This window comes from Salvelinus namaycush, chromosome 5 (genome assembly GCF_016432855.1).
Source record: "Salvelinus namaycush isolate Seneca chromosome 5, SaNama_1.0, whole genome shotgun sequence".
Classification (NCBI taxonomy): Eukaryota; Metazoa; Chordata; class Actinopteri; order Salmoniformes; family Salmonidae; genus Salvelinus; species Salvelinus namaycush.
This window is the reverse complement of record NC_052311.1, coordinates 28782150-28802604: the sequence shown is the minus strand read 5'-3', so window position 1 is coordinate 28802604 and position 20455 is coordinate 28782150. Positions and strand designations below refer to the sequence as shown.

At 40.1% G+C, this 20455-nt stretch overlaps 1 protein-coding gene across 1 annotated transcript; it reads left to right on the top strand.

Moving 5' to 3' along the window:
• The first annotated feature begins 471 nt into the window (after positions 1-471).
• LOC120048159 (ubiquitin-conjugating enzyme E2 D2-like) lies at positions 472-20455 on the top strand. Its single transcript, XM_038993907.1, has 7 exons — positions 472-788; positions 12340-12403; positions 12489-12520; positions 12610-12687; positions 12826-12931; positions 13046-13139; positions 19633-20455. Exons 1-7 carry the CDS (start codon positions 765-767, stop codon positions 19676-19678), a joined length of 444 nt encoding a protein of 147 aa, XP_038849835.1. The 5' UTR covers positions 472-764; the 3' UTR covers positions 19679-20455.

Below are 20455 nucleotides of genomic sequence, written 5' to 3'. Positions count from 1 at the left end.
GAAGTGTGTGTGTGTTGGAGTGAGTGTGTGTGAGTGAGTGGGTAGAATGTGCATAGAGTGTGTGCGTATGCATAGAGACAGTGCAAAAAAAAAAAATATAATATAAGGGTCAATACAGATAGTCTGTGCATCCATTTTGTTAGCTTTTTAGAAGTCTTATAGCTTGGGGATAGAAGCTGTTCAGGAGCCTCTTAGTACCAAGCAGTGATGCAGCCAGTCAAGAGACTTTCAATGGTGCAGCTGTCAAACGTTTTGAGATTTCAACAGATTTTTACTGTTTATTGTAAAATGAATAAATGATTGTCTTTATGTAAGGACATTCCAACCTTGTTTAGCATTACCTAGTCCAATTGTGGCATGATTGAACTATTTGTATCCGTTTGCATCAGTTTCAATGCGGGACTTTTCTTTTGAAGGCGAACCGCTGATTGTACTCATCGCGAATATTGCTCACATCACAGTCGTGACCAGAAGAACGAGCCGAGCTAACGTAATCATTCGGCTGGTCAAGTTTGTAACGGCAACGTTATAATATCAGTGCAGTCAAAGGCTGTCGACAAAGGAAAGCCAGAATATCATTCTATATTGATACCCTTGTCTCAACTGTAAAAGTAAAATTGTCAGTTTTTGTAAAGCTAGCTAGGTAACTAACACGTTAGGTAGTTCGCCTTACACTACAGCTAATTGATATATGCTAGTTAGCATCACGTAGCTAGCCTGTGCTCTCCCTCTTCGACAACCGCTCCCTGCTACGCACTGGCAGAATGGCCTTAAAACGAATTCACAAGGTAAATGGATTGTTTGACGCTTTGCCGTAAATACTGCTTAATAAGTTATATCTTCTGTAGCAGGTAGCTAATGTGGTGAAATTGATATGTCGTTTTAGTTAGATAACTACGTTAGTTAATGTCGTTGTACAGTGGGCAGCTGACTATAACGTTAGCTAGCTCGCTGTAACGTTAGCTAGCTCGCTATAACCTTAGCTCGCTATAACGTTAGCTAGCCAAGCGTGCTGCTTTGGCTTTTGGTTAGCCATTTTAGCTAGCAGTAGCAAAGTGGCAGCAGGGCCTAGCTTAGCTAGCTAATGTCAGCTAGTTTTAGCCACTTTAAAGTGAGTGTGACCAAAACATTAGTAAAGAATCTAAGTAGCTAAAATCCAAGCTAAATGACTCGACTAACGTTAGGTTAGTTCGTGTAAAGTTTGTAAGCTAGTAACGTTATCCCTTAAACTTCTACTGGAGTTAACGAGATATGGTGAAACCTGATGAGAGGGAGGATAAGGCTGTTGCATACCACTAACGTTACCAGCTCGTGGCATGTTTCGGGTTGGAGTTCCTTGCTGGAAATATAAACCTTGTCATGCAAGCTGGCCGAGTCAAGTGTTATCCTGGTGTGGGTATTTTTTTCTGGCCTCTACTATTTTAAGAAACACGGGCATAAAAATAGACTTAGCTAGCTGCTGTGGTGTTACTACTATGTTAGTCTGGAATTGCTGTGCCCCCCTAAGCCAAGTTCTACATTAAACACCTCTCCTAATCTTGGTTTAGAGGTGTCATTCACTGACACTTGAGTTGAAAATGCAAGAAAATGTAGTTAGTTGAAAGCATACCATATTACTCAGCTTTGAATGTTATAGGGCCATGGCATTAAGTGATAGGTATGCCTATTGTCATTGGCAAACATTCAAACTAAAACACCATGGATGAGGTCACCAACATTACATTGCTGTAGTAGGTGTTAAACCAATGCCTACATCCTTGAAACTTTTTTTTGTTGAGGATGTTTTTATGTAAGGAGTATCTTATAAACGTTCAGTTTGAATAGATGTAAACTAATGTTGGCCTATGCTGCTAGCTGTTCACCTTAAGTGGGACAGGGCCCATGCCTAAAAATAAATTGTTGGTATCCCTGGATGTTGCTTCAAAGCCCTTTGAGTCCTGCCTGAAAATAAAGGGGAACATTGGTTGTTACTGTACAATTAACTTCTAGCATAAAGAACCTATTGGAATTAGTTTCAAAGGTACTAGTAGATTAAAAAACATGAGCTGGCACACACCCAGAAAAATAAGTTTGTGTGGAGGTGCTGACTAATGGTGAATAACCAATAAGGTACAGTTATGCCGACACGTTGGTAAATACCCATTAAAGTGCTGTGAGTTTATTTATGGAGTGTGCAACTTTATTTTGATAGATTATAGTTTCAAAGATACTGACACAATTGAACTGAATTGAACCCAGCATAGTTTATGAAACCAACAACAAAATGTAGACCTAAACATTAAGTACGATGCATATAACTTTGCTTCTTATCAAAAACCTTTCTAATTTCACTAAGCCCACTCTTTAGGTTTGCTCAACCACAGAGAAGTGCTTGAGTGCAGATAGACACATACTGACAGCAATGCTGCTGTTGTCTTTCCCTCCCGTTTGGGCTCCCACAGTATAACACTGGTCAGGCCAATCCTCATTCTGACTCAGGTGTTTGAGTAAGACATTGCCACAATTTGTTAGGCTTTCATCTATCATGCAAAGTTCTGTATTCCCTATCGCTAGATACTAATTACTTGCCTCAACTCACATACGCATCACTCAAGTCTTTACAGTCCTATGTTTATTACTGAGTTATAGCAGGTCTGTATTTACATAATGGTTGAGTGTTGATCTTTCTAACCGGTTAGTTGACCATAGTAGAGGAATCCTAAGCCCATGTCACACAGGCTGTTAGCCTGTTACTGGTTGAGTGACAGCTGTGTATGTTTATACGCTATCTCAGCTTTGCACCTGTGCCTGACGGAAATACAGCCCACAGCTTCCTACCTGTTCAAGGCTTGACTTACACCTCTTTTACTGATCTATTTGATGACAAACATTCTCATCCTCTCCCAATCAGACCCATATGGAATATAGACTGTAATCAACAGGACCCTGAACAGCTTCTACCTCCAAGCCTTAAGACTGCTAAATATTTAGTACAGGTGGCTATTGGTTATCTGCATTGAGCCTTTTTGCACTAACTCTATTGACTCACCACATATGCTGTCTATCCTGTTGCCTAGTCATTTTATCCCTACCTACAGTGCGTTTGGAAAGTATTCAGACCACTTCCCTTTTTACACATTTTGTTAGAATACAGCCTTATTCTAAAATAGATTAAATAATATATTCAAATCTATCTTCCCCCTAATACCCCATTATGACAAAGCGAAAACAGGTTTGTAGAAATTAGTGATGCACCGATACCCAATATTTTCCTTGCCCAAAAAAAACGATACCAATATATATAAAATAAAATAAAATCGGCCTTTTAAGCATTCTAGTACAGTTAAATAGTTAAAACACACACATGGACACAGCGGTCTAAGGCACTGCATCTCAGTGCAAGAGGTGTCACTACAGTCCCTGGTTCGAATCCAGACTGTCTCACATCCGGCCGTGATTGTGATTCCCATAGGGCGTTATTGTGATTCCCAGCGTCGTCCGGGTTTGGCCGGGGTAGGCCGTCATTGTAAATAAGAATTTGTTTTTAACTGACTTGACTAGTTAAATAAAGGTTACACACATCACACTGACCAAAGGTTATTGTGTTTGTGTTTATGTATGTCCCCAATACCAGTAAAACATAATCAAAACCAATTTTTTTCACTTACTTGCTGTTTCGTTTGTTTGTTCAGTCGTTTCATTCTCAACCAGGATTTCTATGGAATGCCGTTTGGGTCTTTGCTATGGAACGCCGTTTGGGTCTTTTCGTGTCAAAAAATATACTATAACACTATTTGACGTGTCAAATAAGCTTGTTGACCAATCTGGACCTGAATATGACTGCACGTCATATAATAATTTAACACGTTCATTTTTTACGTAGTTACACATTGATTACACTATCACTCATATTTCATGTCACAATGATTCATCGATACGTATGCTATGGTGCTGGTAAAGTTGTCTCGCGCACCTAGAGTGCTGGTCATAAAAAAAGCTAGCTAGCTTATGGATGCAAACAATGTTCTTCCCCAAAAACATAGCAAAACATTGTTTCATTAGCTATAGTTAGCTAGATAACTATATTGCTATGTGTCATCTAAAATAACCGTAATTTATAAGACAGTTCTTATTTGATTAATGGTTGGACCCATCTATGTGAAGCTAGCCACAATAGTGGACTTTGCGGTTAGCCTTCAAAATATAAGTATGACGTAATTCTGCTGTTTGTATTCATTTGCATCACTGTCATTGACATACTTTTATTTTGAAGGCAGACGGCAAATCTCACTATTGTGCCTAATTGTTGTGGCTAGCTTCACAAAACAACCCGGTCCAGTCGAGCATAACTAGCCAGATGAAGCTAGCTGGCTGCTTATAATGTTATCTTTGGGCAACAGGGTTAAGTAGCTGGCTAGCTATTTATTTTCATGAGCTGAAGTTCAATTTCAATAGGCGAACAACAAGTGGCAACCTAGCTAATACTTACTCACAAGGATTCCTAAATCGTTGCTAAGAATAATGGAAATGACTTCAGTTTTTACTGGTCATTGTTTTCAGGCTGGTTGTATTGGTGCTAGCTAGGTACCAAGCTAAAGCTAGCTACCCCAGAAGTTGCGGTCGAACAAATGATGCTGTATTACCAAAGCGCTATTGTAAACACATCGTTCGTGGCCTGTGTTTGCTTGTTTGCAGACTTTTTCGTACAGCTTTGACAGTGCTATTATATATTTTGACACGCAAAATTTAATCAATTTTAGAATAAGGCTGTAACGTAACAAAGTGGAAAAGGTCAAGGGGTCTGAATACTTGCATACTTTACTGTATATGTACATATCTACCTCAATTACATCTGCACATCGACTTGGTACTGGTACCCCGTGTATATAGCCAAGTTATCGTTACTCATTGTGTATTTATTCCTTGTGTTATAATTTTTCTATTGTTCGCTCTGCATTGTTGGGAAGTGCCCGTAAGTAAATATTTCACTATTAGTTGCACGGTATACCGATACCAAGGTAATATCACAGTACCAAAACATCATGATACTTATGATACCAACATTTTAGAGTACCGTTTCATATGATACTACCACGTTTTTCAGCTCTTCTAAAGAACCAGCTGGCACCTATTATAAAAGTTTTATGAAGGCAGTTTTGTTCCTAAATTCAGTTGAATTTAAGCAAAAGCCACTAGTATGCGCCGGTCTAATAATATCCACTTCACTTTAATGTGCAAATCACGTGGCAGCTGTAATCCGCCAGCCGCATCCCCTGCCAACCCTCACTCACCTGCTTCTCTCCATCCGCTCTTCCTGTGCATCTGTTGCGCCATCCGTTTTTAAAATATAGTTAACCGTGATGGCGAGCAGGGATGCAGACCCTGATGAGTCTTCTGTTATATTTGTACATTTGTGACATTGGAGCAGAGCGAGAGAAGTTGATACATTGTATAATGTAATCGCCTGTTATAACCATGAGCACAGGCCAGTCTGATTACACTGCAAGTTCGCTCTCATGCAGACTCTGAGCTCCAGAGAGGGGAAATGGAGCACAGCTTTGCGGCTGGCATGCTTGCAGCTTTACAGCAGAGAACGGCTTGTCTCTAGCCTAAATGGTTTTTAAAATTACCCTTTTTACAGGTGTTACCTTTTTTTCTTCCTATTTTGATTTGCGCAGATTTATACTGGTCAAAAATCTAAATGCAACAAGTTCAAAGATTTAACTGAGTTACAGTTCTTATAAGCAAATCAGTCAATGGAAGTAAATAAATTAGACCCAAATCTATGGATTTCACATGACTGGGAATACAGATATGCATCTGTTGGTGAGCCTGATGAACCAAACCACACATTTTTCTGATGATACCAACATATTTCATCACTTTGCTGCAGACAAATTGAATATGATTTTTCCAGGATAACTTTTCATAAATTAGAACTCCAAGGAATCTAGTGGATGTGACTTGTTCCATTTCATTCCCACCAATTGAGATCCTTGCTCAGTATTACAATATTTCATGTTCTTACTAGTGAATACAATAAAGTTGGATTTTTGTTAACATTTAAATATAATTTGTTTATCTGGAACCATTCAGAAAATGTGGCCATGCCTGAGTTGGCTTCATTAATTAGTAAATCAAAATTCTTGTGTGATGAAAATCTAATTGGTATCATCAGCAAAGAGAATGGGAAGTACGGTAGAAGACACAGCAGCAAGGTCATTGATATAGATTATGAATAACAAAGGTCCAATTATCAAACCCTGTGGGACGCCACAGGATATCTTGGCCCTGGTAGATGCTAATGCCATTTGCCTAAAAAAATTCTCTATCATAAACATAACTATATAATCATGAAAACCGTAATAATGCAATTTAGAAAGTAATAGTTTGTCAACCGTGTCAAACGCTTTGGATAAATCTAAAAAGATGCCAAGAGCGTATTCATTTTTAAGGGCTGTAAATATTTTATTCACAAGTTGCAAAAGAGCTTTATCTGTGGAATATTTTTTACGAAAACCATATTGGTGCTCACAGAGAATAGTTGATTTTTTAAAATGTTTCAACATTCTTTTATACACCAATTTTTCTAGGATTTTAGAAAAAATTGGTAGTACAGATATTGGGTGACTATTTGTAAAACATCTTCGATCCACAGATTTTAAAGATGGGGATAACAATTTTCTAATATTTAGGAACAATACCAGTTTGCATAGATTTGGTAAAGATATACAGTTGATGTCAGAAGTTTACATACACTTAGGTTGGAGTCATTAAAACTCGTTTTTCAACCACTCCACAAATTTCTTGTTAACAAACTATAGTTTTAGCAAGTCGGTTAGGACATCTACTTTGTGCATGACCCAATACATTTTTCCAACAATTGTTTACAGACAGATTATTTAACTTATAATTCACTGTATCACAATTCCAGTGGGTCAGAAGTTTACATAGACTAAGTTGACTGTGCCTTTAAACAGCTTGGAAAATTCCAGAAAATGTGATGGCTTTAGAAGCTTGAGATAAACGTACTTTGGTGCGAAAACTGTAAATCAATCCCAGAACAACAGCAAAGGACCTTGTGAAGATGCTGGAGGAAACAGGTACAAAAGTATCTATATCCACAGTAAAACAAGTCCTATATCGACATAACCTGAAAGGCCGCTCAGCAAGGAAGAAGCCACTGCTCTAAAACCGCCATAAAAAAGCCAGACTACGGTTTGTAACTGCACATGGGGAAAAATATCGTACTTTTTGGAGAAATGTCCTCTGGTCTGATGCAACAAATATAGAACTGTTTGGCCATAATGACCATTGTTATGTTTGGAGGAAACGGGTACGCTTGCAAGCCGAAGAACACCATCCCAACTGTGAAGCATGGGGGTGGCAGCATCATGTTGTGGGGGTGCTTTGCTGCAGGGGGGACTGGTGCACTTCACAAAATAGATGGCATCATGGGGATGGAAAATTATGTGGATATATTGAAGCAACATCTCAAGACATCAGTCAAGAAGTTAAAGCTTGGTCACAAATGGGTCTTCCAAATGGACAATGACCCCAAGCATACTTCCAAAGTTGTGGCAAAACGGCTTAAGGACAACAAAGTCAAGGTATTGGAGTGACCATCACAAAGCCCTGACCTCAATCCTATAGAAAATTTGTCGGCAGAACTAAAAAAGCGTGTACGAGCAAGGAGGCCTAAAAACCTGACCGTTACACCAGCTCTGTCAGGAGGAATGGGCCAAAATTAACCCAACTTATTGTGGGAAGCTTGTGGAAGGCTACCTGAAATGTTTGACCCAAGTTATACAATTTAAAGGCAATGCTACTAAATACTAATTGAGTGTATGTAAACTTCTGACCCACTGGGAATGTGATGAAATAAATAAAAGCTGAATTAAATCGTTCTCTACTATTATTCTGGCATTTCACATTCTTAAAATAAAGTGGTGATCCTAACTGACCTAAGACCGGGAATTTTTACTTGGATTAAAGGTCAGGAATTGTGAAACTGAGTTTAAATGTATTTGGCTAAGGTGTATGTAAACTTCTGCCTTCAACTGTATATATTGTTTTTTAAACCATCTTGCCTATGCCGCTCTATCATTGCTCATCCATATATTTATATGTATATATTCTTATTCCATTCCAAGCTCCTAAAGCCATGACATAATTTTCTGGAATTTTTCAAGCTGTTTAAAGGCACAGTCAACTTAGTGCATGTAAACTTCTGACCCACTGGAATTGTGATACACTGAATTATAAGTGAAATAATCTGTAAACAATTGTTGGAGAAATGACTTGTGTCATATACAAAGTAGATGTCCTAACCGACTTGCCAAAACTATAGTTTGTTAACAAGAAATTTGTGGAGTGGTTGAAAAACTAGTTTTAATGACTCCAACCTAAGTGTATGTAAACTTCCGACTTCAACTGTACGTATGAGATGAGTAATGCAAGATATGTAAACATTATTAAAGTGGACAATGATTTCAAGTCTATGTAGGCAGCAGCCTCTCTGTTAGTGACAAGCCACATTTCTTCAGCCTCCTGAAGAAAGTGTGCCTTCACCACACTGTGTGGGTGGACCATTTCAGTTTGTCTGTGATTTGTACACCAAGGAACATAACTTTCAACCTTCTCCACTGCTGTCCCGTCAATGTGGTTAGGGAGGGTCTCCCTCTGCTGTTTCCTGAAGTCCACGATCAGCTCCTTTGTTTTGTTGACGTTGAGTGATAAGGTTATTTTCCTTGCACCTCTCTCCCAGGGCCCTCACCTCCTCCTTGTAAGCTGTCTCGTCGTTGTTGGTAATCAAGCCTACTACTGTTGTCGTCTGCAAACTTCCTGATTGAGTTGGAGGCATGCATGGCTACGCAGTCATGGGTGAACATGGAGTACAGGAGGGGGCTGAGGACGCACCCTTGTGGGGCCCCAGTGTTGAGGATCAACGAAGTGGAGATGTTGTTTCCTACCTCCACCACCTGGGGCGGCCCGTCAGGGGTTGAGACCCAGGGCCTCCAGCTTAATGAGCTTGGAGGGTACTATGGTGTTGAATGCTGAGCTGTAGTCAATGAACAGCATTCTTACATAGGTATTCCTCTTGTCCAGATGGGATAGGGCAGTGTGATGGTGATTGCATCATCTTTGGACCTATTGGGGCGGTAACCAAATTGAAGTGGTTCTAGGGCAGGCCTGGGCAATTCCAGTCCTCTGGGGCCTGATTGGTGTCACACTTTTCCCCCATCCCTAGAAAGCTCATCTGATTTTAAACTAATTGCATTTTTAACTGAAGATCATGATTAGTTGATTATTAGAGTTATGTGTGTTAGGTGTGGCAAGTGTGACACCAATCAGGCCCCAGAGGAATGGAGTTGCCCAGACCTTGTCTAGGATGTAAGGTGGAGGTGATATGATCCTTGACTAGTCTCTCAAAGCACATCATGATGACAGAGGTTAGTGCTATGGGGTGGTAGTCATTTAGTTCAGTTACCTTTTGCTTACTTTGGTACCTTTGCCTTCTTGGCATGTGGGGACAGCAGACTGGGATAGGGAGAGATTGAATATGTCCGTAAACACTCCAGCCAGCTGGTCTGTGCATGCTCAGAGGACGTGGCTAGGGGTGCTGTCTGGGCCGGCAGCCTTGCGAGGGTTAGCGCGTTTAAATGTCTTACTCACGTCGGCGAAGGAGAGCCCGCAATCCTTGTATTATCCTCAAAGCAGGCAAAGGTGTTTTGTCTGTGACGTGGCTGGTTTTCCTTTTGTAGTCCGTGATTGTCTGTAGACCCGGCCACATACGTCTCGCGTCGGAGCCGTTGATTTGCGATTCCACTTTGTCTCTATACTGACATTTCACTTGTTTGATTGCCTTGTGGAGGGAATAACTACGCTGTTTGTATTCGGCCATATTCCCAGTCACCTTTCCATGGTGCAGTGGTTCGCGCTTTCAGTTTTGTGCGACTGTCACCATCTATCCACGGTTTCTGGTTAGGATAGGTTTTAATAGGCAGTGGGTACAACATCTATACACTTCCTTATAAACTAACTCACCGAATCATCAGCGTTTACGTCGATATTACTCTCTGAGGATACCCGGAACATATTCTAGTCTGCGTGTTAAAAACAATCTTGAAGCGTGGATTCCGATTGGTCAGACCACCTTTTGAATAGTTCTTAGCACGGGTACATCCTGTTTTGAGTTTCTGCCTATATGAAGGGAGGAGCAAAATGGAGTCGTGGTCAGATATGACGAAGGGAGAGCGGGGGAGGGCCTTGTATGCATTGCAGAAGTTAGATTACCAGTAATCCAGTGTTTTTCTTGCGCGAGTGCTACAGTCAATATGCTGATAGAATTTAGGTAGCCTTATTCTCAAATTTGCCTTGTTAAAATCCCCAGCTACAATAAATGCAGCCTCAGGATATATGGTTTGCATAAAGTCCAGTGAAGTTCCTTGAGGGCTGTCGTGGTATCGGCTTGAGGGGGGATATACACGGCTGTGACAATATCCGAGGAGGATTCTCTTGGGAGATAATACGGTCGGCATTTGATTGAAGAATTCTAGGTCGGGTGAACAAAAGGAATTGAGTTCCTGTATGTTATTACAATTACGCCATGAGTCGTTAATCATGAAACATACACGCTGTCCATCTTCTTCCAGGAGATATATTTATTCCTTTCGGCGCGACACACAAAGAATCCAGGTGGCTATATCCCGAGAGAGCCATGTTTCCGTGAAACAGAGTATGTTACAATCCCTGATTTCTCTCTGGAAAGCAACCCTTGGCCTATTTTCGTCTACCTTGTTATCTAGACTGGACATTAGCAAGTAATATACTCGGCAGCGGTGGGTGTTGTGCACGCCAACGAAGTCTGACCAGAAGACCACTCCGTCTGCCTCTTCTGCAGCGTTTTGGGTCAGCCTCTGGAATCAGTTCAAATGCCCTGGGTGGTTCGGACAAAGGATCCGCTTGAGGTTAGGTGAAACGCATTAACAAAGTACAGTAAATATGTGTATCTGTTAGTGTGAATGCGTGTGTGTCAAATCAGTGTAATATAGCTGAGTGACTTGCCATAGGCCTATGAGATGGGGGATGAACGACCAGCTGATCATACTTCAGGTATGCGATGTTGCCTTTCTTTTGTTCTTCAATTAGTCGTGGCAGCAGTTCCTTTCTTTTGAGGTGTTCCTTTTCGGAGAAGTTTTCATTAATGAATGAATAATTTTGGTTCCCTTCAGACACTTGGCTCACCTGAGAATAGATCTATAGATCTGGGCTGTCCATCGGGGATGGAAGTGCCATTCATATGCGTCCTCCATCTCGATGAGTTTAGGGTCCAGTTTAAGTTCATCTGCCAGGAGTTTCTTGGGCTTGACAGTAGGTCTAGGCAAATTTGATTGGCACAGGAAGAAAGGAAAAGGGTCTGCTACTCATGAGATGTGCTTCAATGTAATCCTAAAATATATTTAAATTATCTTTCTGGTGGTTCTTAAATGTTATATGGTGCCTAATGTTATAAGTTGGGAGCTGTGTGTGTGTGTGTTAACTGAGTAAAAGTTTAATGCAGTGTTTTCCCTTACTGCCACAATAACTTGCAGATCATTATACATGTATATTCCTTCCTCCCATTCCTCCAGCCAAATCACAGGTAGGCCTTTGCAAATCAGAAATTCTATGCAGTATTCTATTATACAGTGTGAAGTTAAATTCAGTTTGTTGTATTGAGTAGAATGTGAATTTCAGTGACAGGTTTTTGCGAAGCACATGCGTAGAACATTTAGAAAATGTGAACAAGGGGATGGGGCGAACAGAACTCTAGGCTACTCAGAATTTTTAACCCTGTGGTATTGTGACCACTAGTCTACACCTGTTGTTTACGAAGCACATGACAAATATAATTGTATTTATTGGCCGAAGAAGTTCTTACCTAATCTGGTTTCCTGAAGTGTTTGCTCTGGCAGGGCTCATGTTCTCTACCACTGCAATACAAGAAACCTGTTAAGTCACTTCCCACTTTCACTAGGGCCAAGACTAGTCATTGTGCTGTGTCATTATGAAAATTGATTCCTCTTTTCCTCCGTCCCTAATTAACCTTTAGAAATACTTACTGTGCAGTGCTCTTTGCAATGGCAGCAATGTAAATGCCCTTCGAATTACAACTGTGAGGTCTGTGCAGTAGCAGTATCATGGAGTTTGCTGTTTCCAGTTGTCCTATAAAATAATCACCAATGCACACGTGTTTGCAACCACAGCCATTATGCTGGATCAACTAAATAGGTGGAGTTGAAGGGATGAGAAACTCAATAACCATGTTGGTAGGGGAACAGTGGGACTGATGGTGTCCTGGTTTGGTCCCTCTTTCAGGAGCTGAACGACCTGGCCAGGGACCCTCCTGCACAGTGTTCCGCCGGCCCTGTTGGAGATGACAGTAAGGCCAAACTAAGCACTTTTATTTGAGCGAACATTCTCAACATTGAAACATGTTTCTAACTATCTACTTTCTGGTTTTGCAGTGTTTCATTGGCAAGCTACAATTATGGGGCCTGTAAGTATAATTTATGAAGTGTTTGCTCATGGAAGTTGCATTCGTTTTGGCTGGTCAGTGTGTCCGTTGACATTTTAGTTTCTTTTCAGAATGACAGTCCATACCAAGGTGGCGTTTTTTTCCTGACCATTCATTTCCCCACAGACTACCCCTTCAAGCCACCTAAGGTAATTATTTCCTCTCCTGTTCCTCTGTTCTATTACAATTAATAGTTTTCTTGATGCATGTAGACGATTGAGGAGTATGGTTTCCGTTGATCTTATGTAATCATGTGTTTGATTGCTGCTCCAACCTTTTCATTGCAGCTAGCATTCACCACAAGAATTTATCACCCAAATATTAACAGTAACGGCAGCATCTGCCTGGATATTTTGAGATCACAGTGGTCTCCAGCATTAACTATCTCTAAAGGTAGGATGTCCGTTGTTTTTCATGCTTTGTGATACACATTTTTACCTTGTGACTTCATTTCAATTCACATGCCTAAGATCCACTTCTAATACTTATTTTTAATCTCCTTTTCAGTACTTTTGTCCATTTGTTCTCTCTTATGTGACCCCAACCCTGACGACCCGTTAGTGCCAGAAATCGCCCGTATCTACAAAACAGATACTGAAAAGTAAGTATACTGTAGACCCAGCTTTGTTCTACATTTTGTTCATGAACTGCATACTCTAATATTTGTGAAAAATATTATGCTACTTTTTGATCCAAGACTTGAACGAGATAGGTGCTAAATAATAGTTAATTCCTATAATGTCATATCTTTATAATATAGGACTTTTCCTTCCATATCAGGTATAATAGACTAGCGAGAGAATGGACAGACAAGTACGCTATGCTTTAGGGTAAGACTGCCCTGCATTGTGAAGGGAGTGGACCGTGTGTGTGTCTGTGGTGGAGCTTTATGGGTTGTGACCAGGGGAGAAGGACTCCTCTCCCTTCTCATTGAATCCACAAAGTTCAAGGCCGACCGTGGTACTACAGGCATTGTTTGCAGAAATCAAGATCCCCCCATTATAGTGAAGGGAAAAACGGCAATCTTTGTGTAAATAAAAATATAATTTTTGATGACAATCATGGCACCAATAATTACTTTTACTACACCAGGTGTATTTCCTGATTATTTTAAAATCGTACACAAATGAGGATCATTTTGTAGCTAATGGCAGCCTGCAGTACCCTGGTCGGCCTTCAATTTGAGATACTCAATGAGAGGGGGCAGCACTGAGCTAGCCTGCAACGTCACTTCCCGGTGTAGCTCAAACTGCATGTTATGTCTACATAAATCTCTGACATGGGACGCCATCTCAACTAACTTATTTGACTTCAAATGCGGGAATGAGTGGTGTCACGCGATCAATAGCTTTGGCCAGACATTTTTTGTGGGTGGGCCTGCAGAAATGTGGGTGGGCCCAAAAAAAACACAACGTCTAAGTTCCTGCAATTCTACACATTTTGTCATTGGGTAGAGAGGAAACTGCTGTTTTTATAGCTAATCTCATGCTATTCTACACATTTTGCCATGGGGTTGAGATAATTTTGCATTTGAAGCTAATTAAAGTATAAGTGTGACTGTGATAAAGGCACTGGATTATGAGCTGTCTTGTTTGCTAATGAACTAAGCAGTGGCATGGTGCATATAGCCATAGAAGCACAGTGGTTTCTGCCTCAATGCAGTCCTATTCTTGGCTTATTTGGGGTGTGGCTTTCAGTTAGATGTCATTCCAGTCCATCTGAATGTCAATCCAGTGCATTGCTTGCTATGAATTCTATCTGATGGTGTTTGCATGTTTAGGTAAAAAGACAAATGTCCTGTTTGGAACACTAACAAGTAGAGAGCGTTAAAAAAAATATACACAGTACCAGTCAAAAGTTTGGACACACCTACTCTGTCAAGTGTTTTTCTTTATTTTTACTATTTTCTATATTGTGGAATAATTGTTTAGACATCAAAACTATGAAACAACACATGGAATCATGTAGTAACCAAAAAAGTGTTAAATATATATTTGATGAGATTCTTCAAAGTAGCCACCCTTGACAGCTTTGCACAATCTTGGCATTCTCTCAACCAGCTTCATGAGGTAGTCACTTGGAATGCATTTCAATTAACAGGTGTGCCTTGTTAAAAGTTAATTTGTGGAATTTCCTTCCTTAATGCGTTTGAGCCAATCAATTGTGTTGTGACAAGGTAGGGGTGGTATACAGACGATAGCCCTATTTGGTAAAAGACCAAGTCCATATTATGGCAAGAACAGCTCAAATAAGCAAAGAGAAACAACTGTCTGTCCTTTGGTCTGATGAGTCCAAATTTGAGATTTTTGGTTCCAACCGCTGTCTTTGTGTGTGGTTCCCACCATGAAGCATAGAGGTGGTGTGGGGGTGCTTTGCTGGTGACACTGTCAGTGATTTATTTAGAATTCATTAAAAAAATATATGTTTACCCATTTTCCTCCACAATTTCGTGGTGTCCCACTTGTCTCATCGCTGCAACTCCCATATGGTCTTGGGAGAGGCGAAGGTCGAGAGCCATGCGTCCTCCAAAACACAACTGAACCAAACCGCACTGCTTCTTGACACAATGCCTGCTTAATCTGGAAGCCAGCCACACCAACGTGTCACAGGAAACACCGTAACACTGGTGACCATGTCAGCATGCATGCACCCGGCCCGCCACAGGAGTCTCTAGAGTGCGATGGCCAAACCCTCCCCTAACCCGGACGACGCTGGGCCAATTGTGCGCCGCCCCATGGGTCTCCCGGTCGCAGCCGGCTGTGACTCGAACAAGGATCTTTAGTGGCACAGCTAGCAACTGCGATGCAGTGCCTTGGACCACTGCACCACTCGGGAGGCCCCAAGACACACTTAACCAGCATGGCTACCACAGCATTCTGCAGCAATACGCCATCTCATCTGGTTTGCACTTAGTGGGACTATCATTTGTTTTTCAACCGGACAATGACCCAAAACACACCTCCAGGCTGTGTAAGGGCTATTTGACCAAGAAGGAGAGTGATGGAGTGCTGGATCAGATGACCTGGCCTCCACAGTCACCCAACCTCAACCCAATTGAGATGGTTTGGGATAACTTGGACCGCAGAGTGAAGGAAAAGAAGCCAACAAGTGCTCAGCAAATGTGGGAACTACTTCAAGACTGTTGGAAAAGCATTCCTCATGAAGCTGGTTGAGATAATGCCAAGAATGTGCAAAGCAGTCAAGGCAAAGGGTGACTACTTTGAAGAATTTCAAATATATAATATATTTTGATTTAACACTTTTTTTTGTTACTACATGATTCCATATGTTATTTCATAGTTTTGATGTCTTCACTATTATTCTCCAATGTAGAAATAGGAAAAATTAAGAAAAACCCTTGAATGAGTAGGTGTCCAAATTTCTGATTAGTACTGTGTGAGATGTATACCAAACATTAGGAACATCTACCTAATATTGAGTTGCACCCCCCCTTTTGCTTTCAATTTGTCAGGGCATGGACTCGACAAGGTGTCCAAAGCGTTCCACAGGGATGCTGACCCATGTTGACTCCAATTCTTCCCCCAATGCTTCCCACAGTTGTCAAGTTGGCTGGATGTCCTTTGGGTGGTGGACCATTCTTGATACACACTGGAAACTGTTGTGTGGGAAAACCCAGCAGCGTTGCAGTTATTGACACAAACTGTTGCGCCTGGCACCTACTACCATTCTGAATTGCACACACACAATCCATGTCTCAAGGCTTAAAAATCCTTTAACAAGTCTCCTCCCCTTCATCTATACTGTTTTGAAGTGGCTTTAACAAGTGACATCAATAAGGGATCATAGCTTTCACCTGAATTCACCTGGTCAGTCTGTCATGTAAAGAGCAGGTGTTCTTAATGTTTTGTACACTCTGTGTGTATATACACTGAACAAAAATATAAACGCAACATACAAAGATTCCACTGAGTTTTGCTAACCTCTGGATTAAAACCAAATTATGTGTGCTATATTATGTATTGGATCACAAAAAAAAATCACATTTTACATTACCGTGTAGTTTACCAATAAAATGGTCTGACGGGGATGTGGACGTACTCGGTATACAAATCCGAAAAGAAAGAAATGATCTCACTCTAATAAATGTTTATAGAAAGTTTGCAAAAATAGATAAGATCTTGCTACCATGGAAAGGAAAATACCTGTCTATTTGTGGAAAAATCACCTTGATTAACTCTTTAGTCATATCACACTTTACCTATTTGCTTAAGGTTTTGCCTTCAATTTTATTTGGAATGGCAAGCCAGACAAAATTAAAAAGGCCTATTTATATACTGAATATGAATTAGGAGGGCAGAAATGATTAAATATTAAAGCATTAGACCTCTCACTAAAGGCATCCGTCATACAAAAGTTATACTTAAATCCAAACTGGTTCTCTTGTAAATTGGTAGGAATGTCTCACCCCATGTTCAAGATTGGCCCTTTTCCCTTTATTCAGAATACATTATACAACTGCTCGCTTTCGGGTTATTTGAAAACCAAATAATTTCCAAACTGTCGTTATTTTTTTCAACAAGCTTTAGAAAGTTGGTTGCAATTTCAGTTTAATCCACCTGAAAAGACAGAACAAATAATACAACAAATATTGTGGTTAAACTCAAATATACTAATTGATAATAAAAAAAACTTTTTCAGATTAATTGTTTAAAAAAGGTATAATTTTAGTGAATGATATCATAAATAGGACTGGTGGAGTTGTCACACATGCAGCTAACACAGACATATGGAAATGTCTGCTCTACCCAAAATTAAAACCAATTTATTGCATCATTACCACAAAAATGGAAGAGGCAAGTAGAAGGGGGAAAAAGTAAGGAACTTGTCTGTCGACCCTGCATTAAACAACATAAATGGTTAAAGAAAAGTATGATAAATAAAAACATATACCAATTTCATTTAAGGACCAAAAGATTGACAGCTGTGCCATTATAAATTGCAAAATAGTTGGAAGAGATTTGATGTACACATTCCATGGCACATGGTTTATGAATTGACACGCAAAACAATGCCGGATTCAAAACTTTGAATTTTTCAATTTAAATTACTATACAAAATTCTTGCAACCAATAGAATGTTATATATTTGTGGGATACAATCTTCCCAGCTCTGCAGATTTTTCTGTGAGGAGGCAGTCATTAGATCATTTATTTTGATACTGTCCATATGTAGCTCGTTTTTGGTCACAGGTCCAGGAATGGCAACATTTGCCCAGAACTAACGCTGCAGATAGCAACACTGGGTGATTTGAAAAGCCATAGTCAATCGATCAATAATATAATCATTATTTTAGCAAAGAAATGTATCTTTAATTTACTATCTGTAGAAGCTATGAGAGAATAGAAAGGTTCAGTACTGTTGTGAAGCATCACAGCACAGTTGAAAAATATATGGCAAATAGAAATCCAAAATGGATGGTGTCAAGAGATAGATGGGAGGGGTTGAATGGAGCTGAAGGGTGGGACTAATAACAAGACAACAAATGTAAAACATACGGGGTCTGTAAAATGGATATAGGTTCAGAAATGTTGTGAAATAGCACAGTTACAAATAGAAATCAAACTGGATGGACATCAGAAATAGAGGAAGGACTAAAAACAAACAAAATATAACTATTGTAAAATAAGTATAAACTGAAGGTAGAAGCCTAAGTGTTATTGTTTATTAGTTTACTCCAATTGGGGGAAGGGTGGTAGTGTTTGCGGGGAATAATAAAGGTATATTTAAAAATAAGTATGTATATATGTGTTTATGTATGTGTTAATACATATATATATATATATATATATCAAAAAATATATGGGGGATTGGAAATGATGCAGACAATTACATTGATGGAAGCAACAATCTTTCTGCAATATTAAGCTGATCCACCCCTAAGGAAAAAAAAGAAGATTTTACCGAGTTTGGGTTTGTAGAAAAAAATCTAGCAATTGAAATAAATGAATTAGGCCCTAATCTCTAAAATGATGTTTACATCCCTGTTAAGTGAGCATTTTTCTCCTTTGCCAAGATAATCCATCCACCTGACAGGTGTGGCATATCAAGAAGCTGATTAAACAGCATGATCATTACACAGGTGCACCTTATGCTGGGGACAATAAAAGGCCACTCTGAAATGTGCAGTTGTGTCACACAAGACAATGCCACAGATGTCTAAATTTGGAGGGAGCGTGCAATTGGCATGTTGACTGCAGGAATGTCCAACAGAACTGTTGCCAGATAATTGAATGTTAATTTCTCAACCATAAGCTGCCTCAAACGTTGTTTTAGAGAATTTGGCAGTACATCCAACCGGCCTCACAACCAGACCACATGTAAGCGCACCAGCCCAAGACCTCCACATCCGGCTTCTTAACCTGCGGAAGCATCTGAGAATGGGGAGGGGGGTGCTCAGGAGTATTTCTGTCTGTATTAAAGCCCTTGTGGGGAAAAACTAATTCTGATTGGCTGGGCCTCGCTCCCCAGTGGAGGGACCTGGCTCCCAAGTGGGTGGGCCTATGCCCCCCCAGGCTCACACATGGCTGCGCCATTGCCCAGTCATGTGAATTCCATAGAGAAGCTTTTTGTGCATATGGAAAATTTCTGTCAACTCATGAAAAATGGGACCAACACTTTACATGTTGCGTTTTATTTTTTGTTCAGTGTATATATCTTTTTTTGTTGCTCAATATGATTGGGTGGTCCTGGCTCTTCAGTGGATGGGCCGGGACCACCGCTGCCTAAAACAGTTGATATATACAGTCATTGGTTGTGACAGTGATATTATTGACAGCACTTCAACTAACTCTAGGATGACATATATTTGGCTGCTCTAAATAAATCTGCCTTTGCATCGGTAGATTTTGGCTTGGTACTGACAGTATTTCTGTCTGGGACTGTTTATTGACAATATTGAATGCCATTTTGGTGGGACTATGGGGGGTTTTATGTGTGAACGTCGTGGATCTCAACTTGGGTAGTTGGCAACCTGTTGCTGTGTTGTAATGCATGGCGTTCGTGATCTTCACACCCCTTGTCTATTGTGTATTGATAGTCTATTTTCTTTTTGCTGATTTGTTCTATCTCCACAGGTACAACAGAATAGCCCGGGAATGGACTCAGAAGTATGCCATGTGATAATCTGTCATGGTCGTAACAACTTGCATTATAGATGGAATAAACTTTCAATTACTGTAATTCTTTTGCCCATTCGGCCGCAACCCCTTAACATCAGCCAATAACAGTAATTTTATTTTTCGCCCCCCCACCCCATACATTTATTTACATGCTCTTAACAAGGAAAAACGTCTCCATGGCCCCCTTCTTTCCAAAAGATGCCAATTGATCAGAACTCTCAATGGAGCATGTATAAAGCCAACCACAGCCACTTTGTGAAGAGCTCTTGATTTCTCTAAGTTCACACAGAAAGTGCCAACTAAAATGAATAAGGATTCTCCAAATGCCACAATTTCTGTATTGAGAGGATCAACATGGTGCAATCACATTTTTGTAAGATTTGCCAATAGCGTTAGAGAACTGAGGTCTGTGAATATTATACACTTACTCTTAACTGTTTGAATGGAGAATTGCTGAAGTTAGCTTTATCTGCAGTAAATAAGGACAAACATTTTATGCATGTTGATAAGATAAATATTTGGTTTATGTGCTGCTGAGAATGAAAAGAGTTGAGAGCAAACGTGTCCACTTTTTAAAGATTCACCTTTTTTGTTAATCCTTTTCCTTTTGTCGTTTTTAGAACGGGAGCCATTAGTTAATCCATCATCCACAACACTGTTCTCGCTTTTGCACTGAATACGTTATTCAAAGCTCTCGATGGCTGATCGATCAACTAATAGCTCTGCTATTTAATGGTTACTTTTATTTTTTTTCTCAATAAAGTTGAACAAATAACCC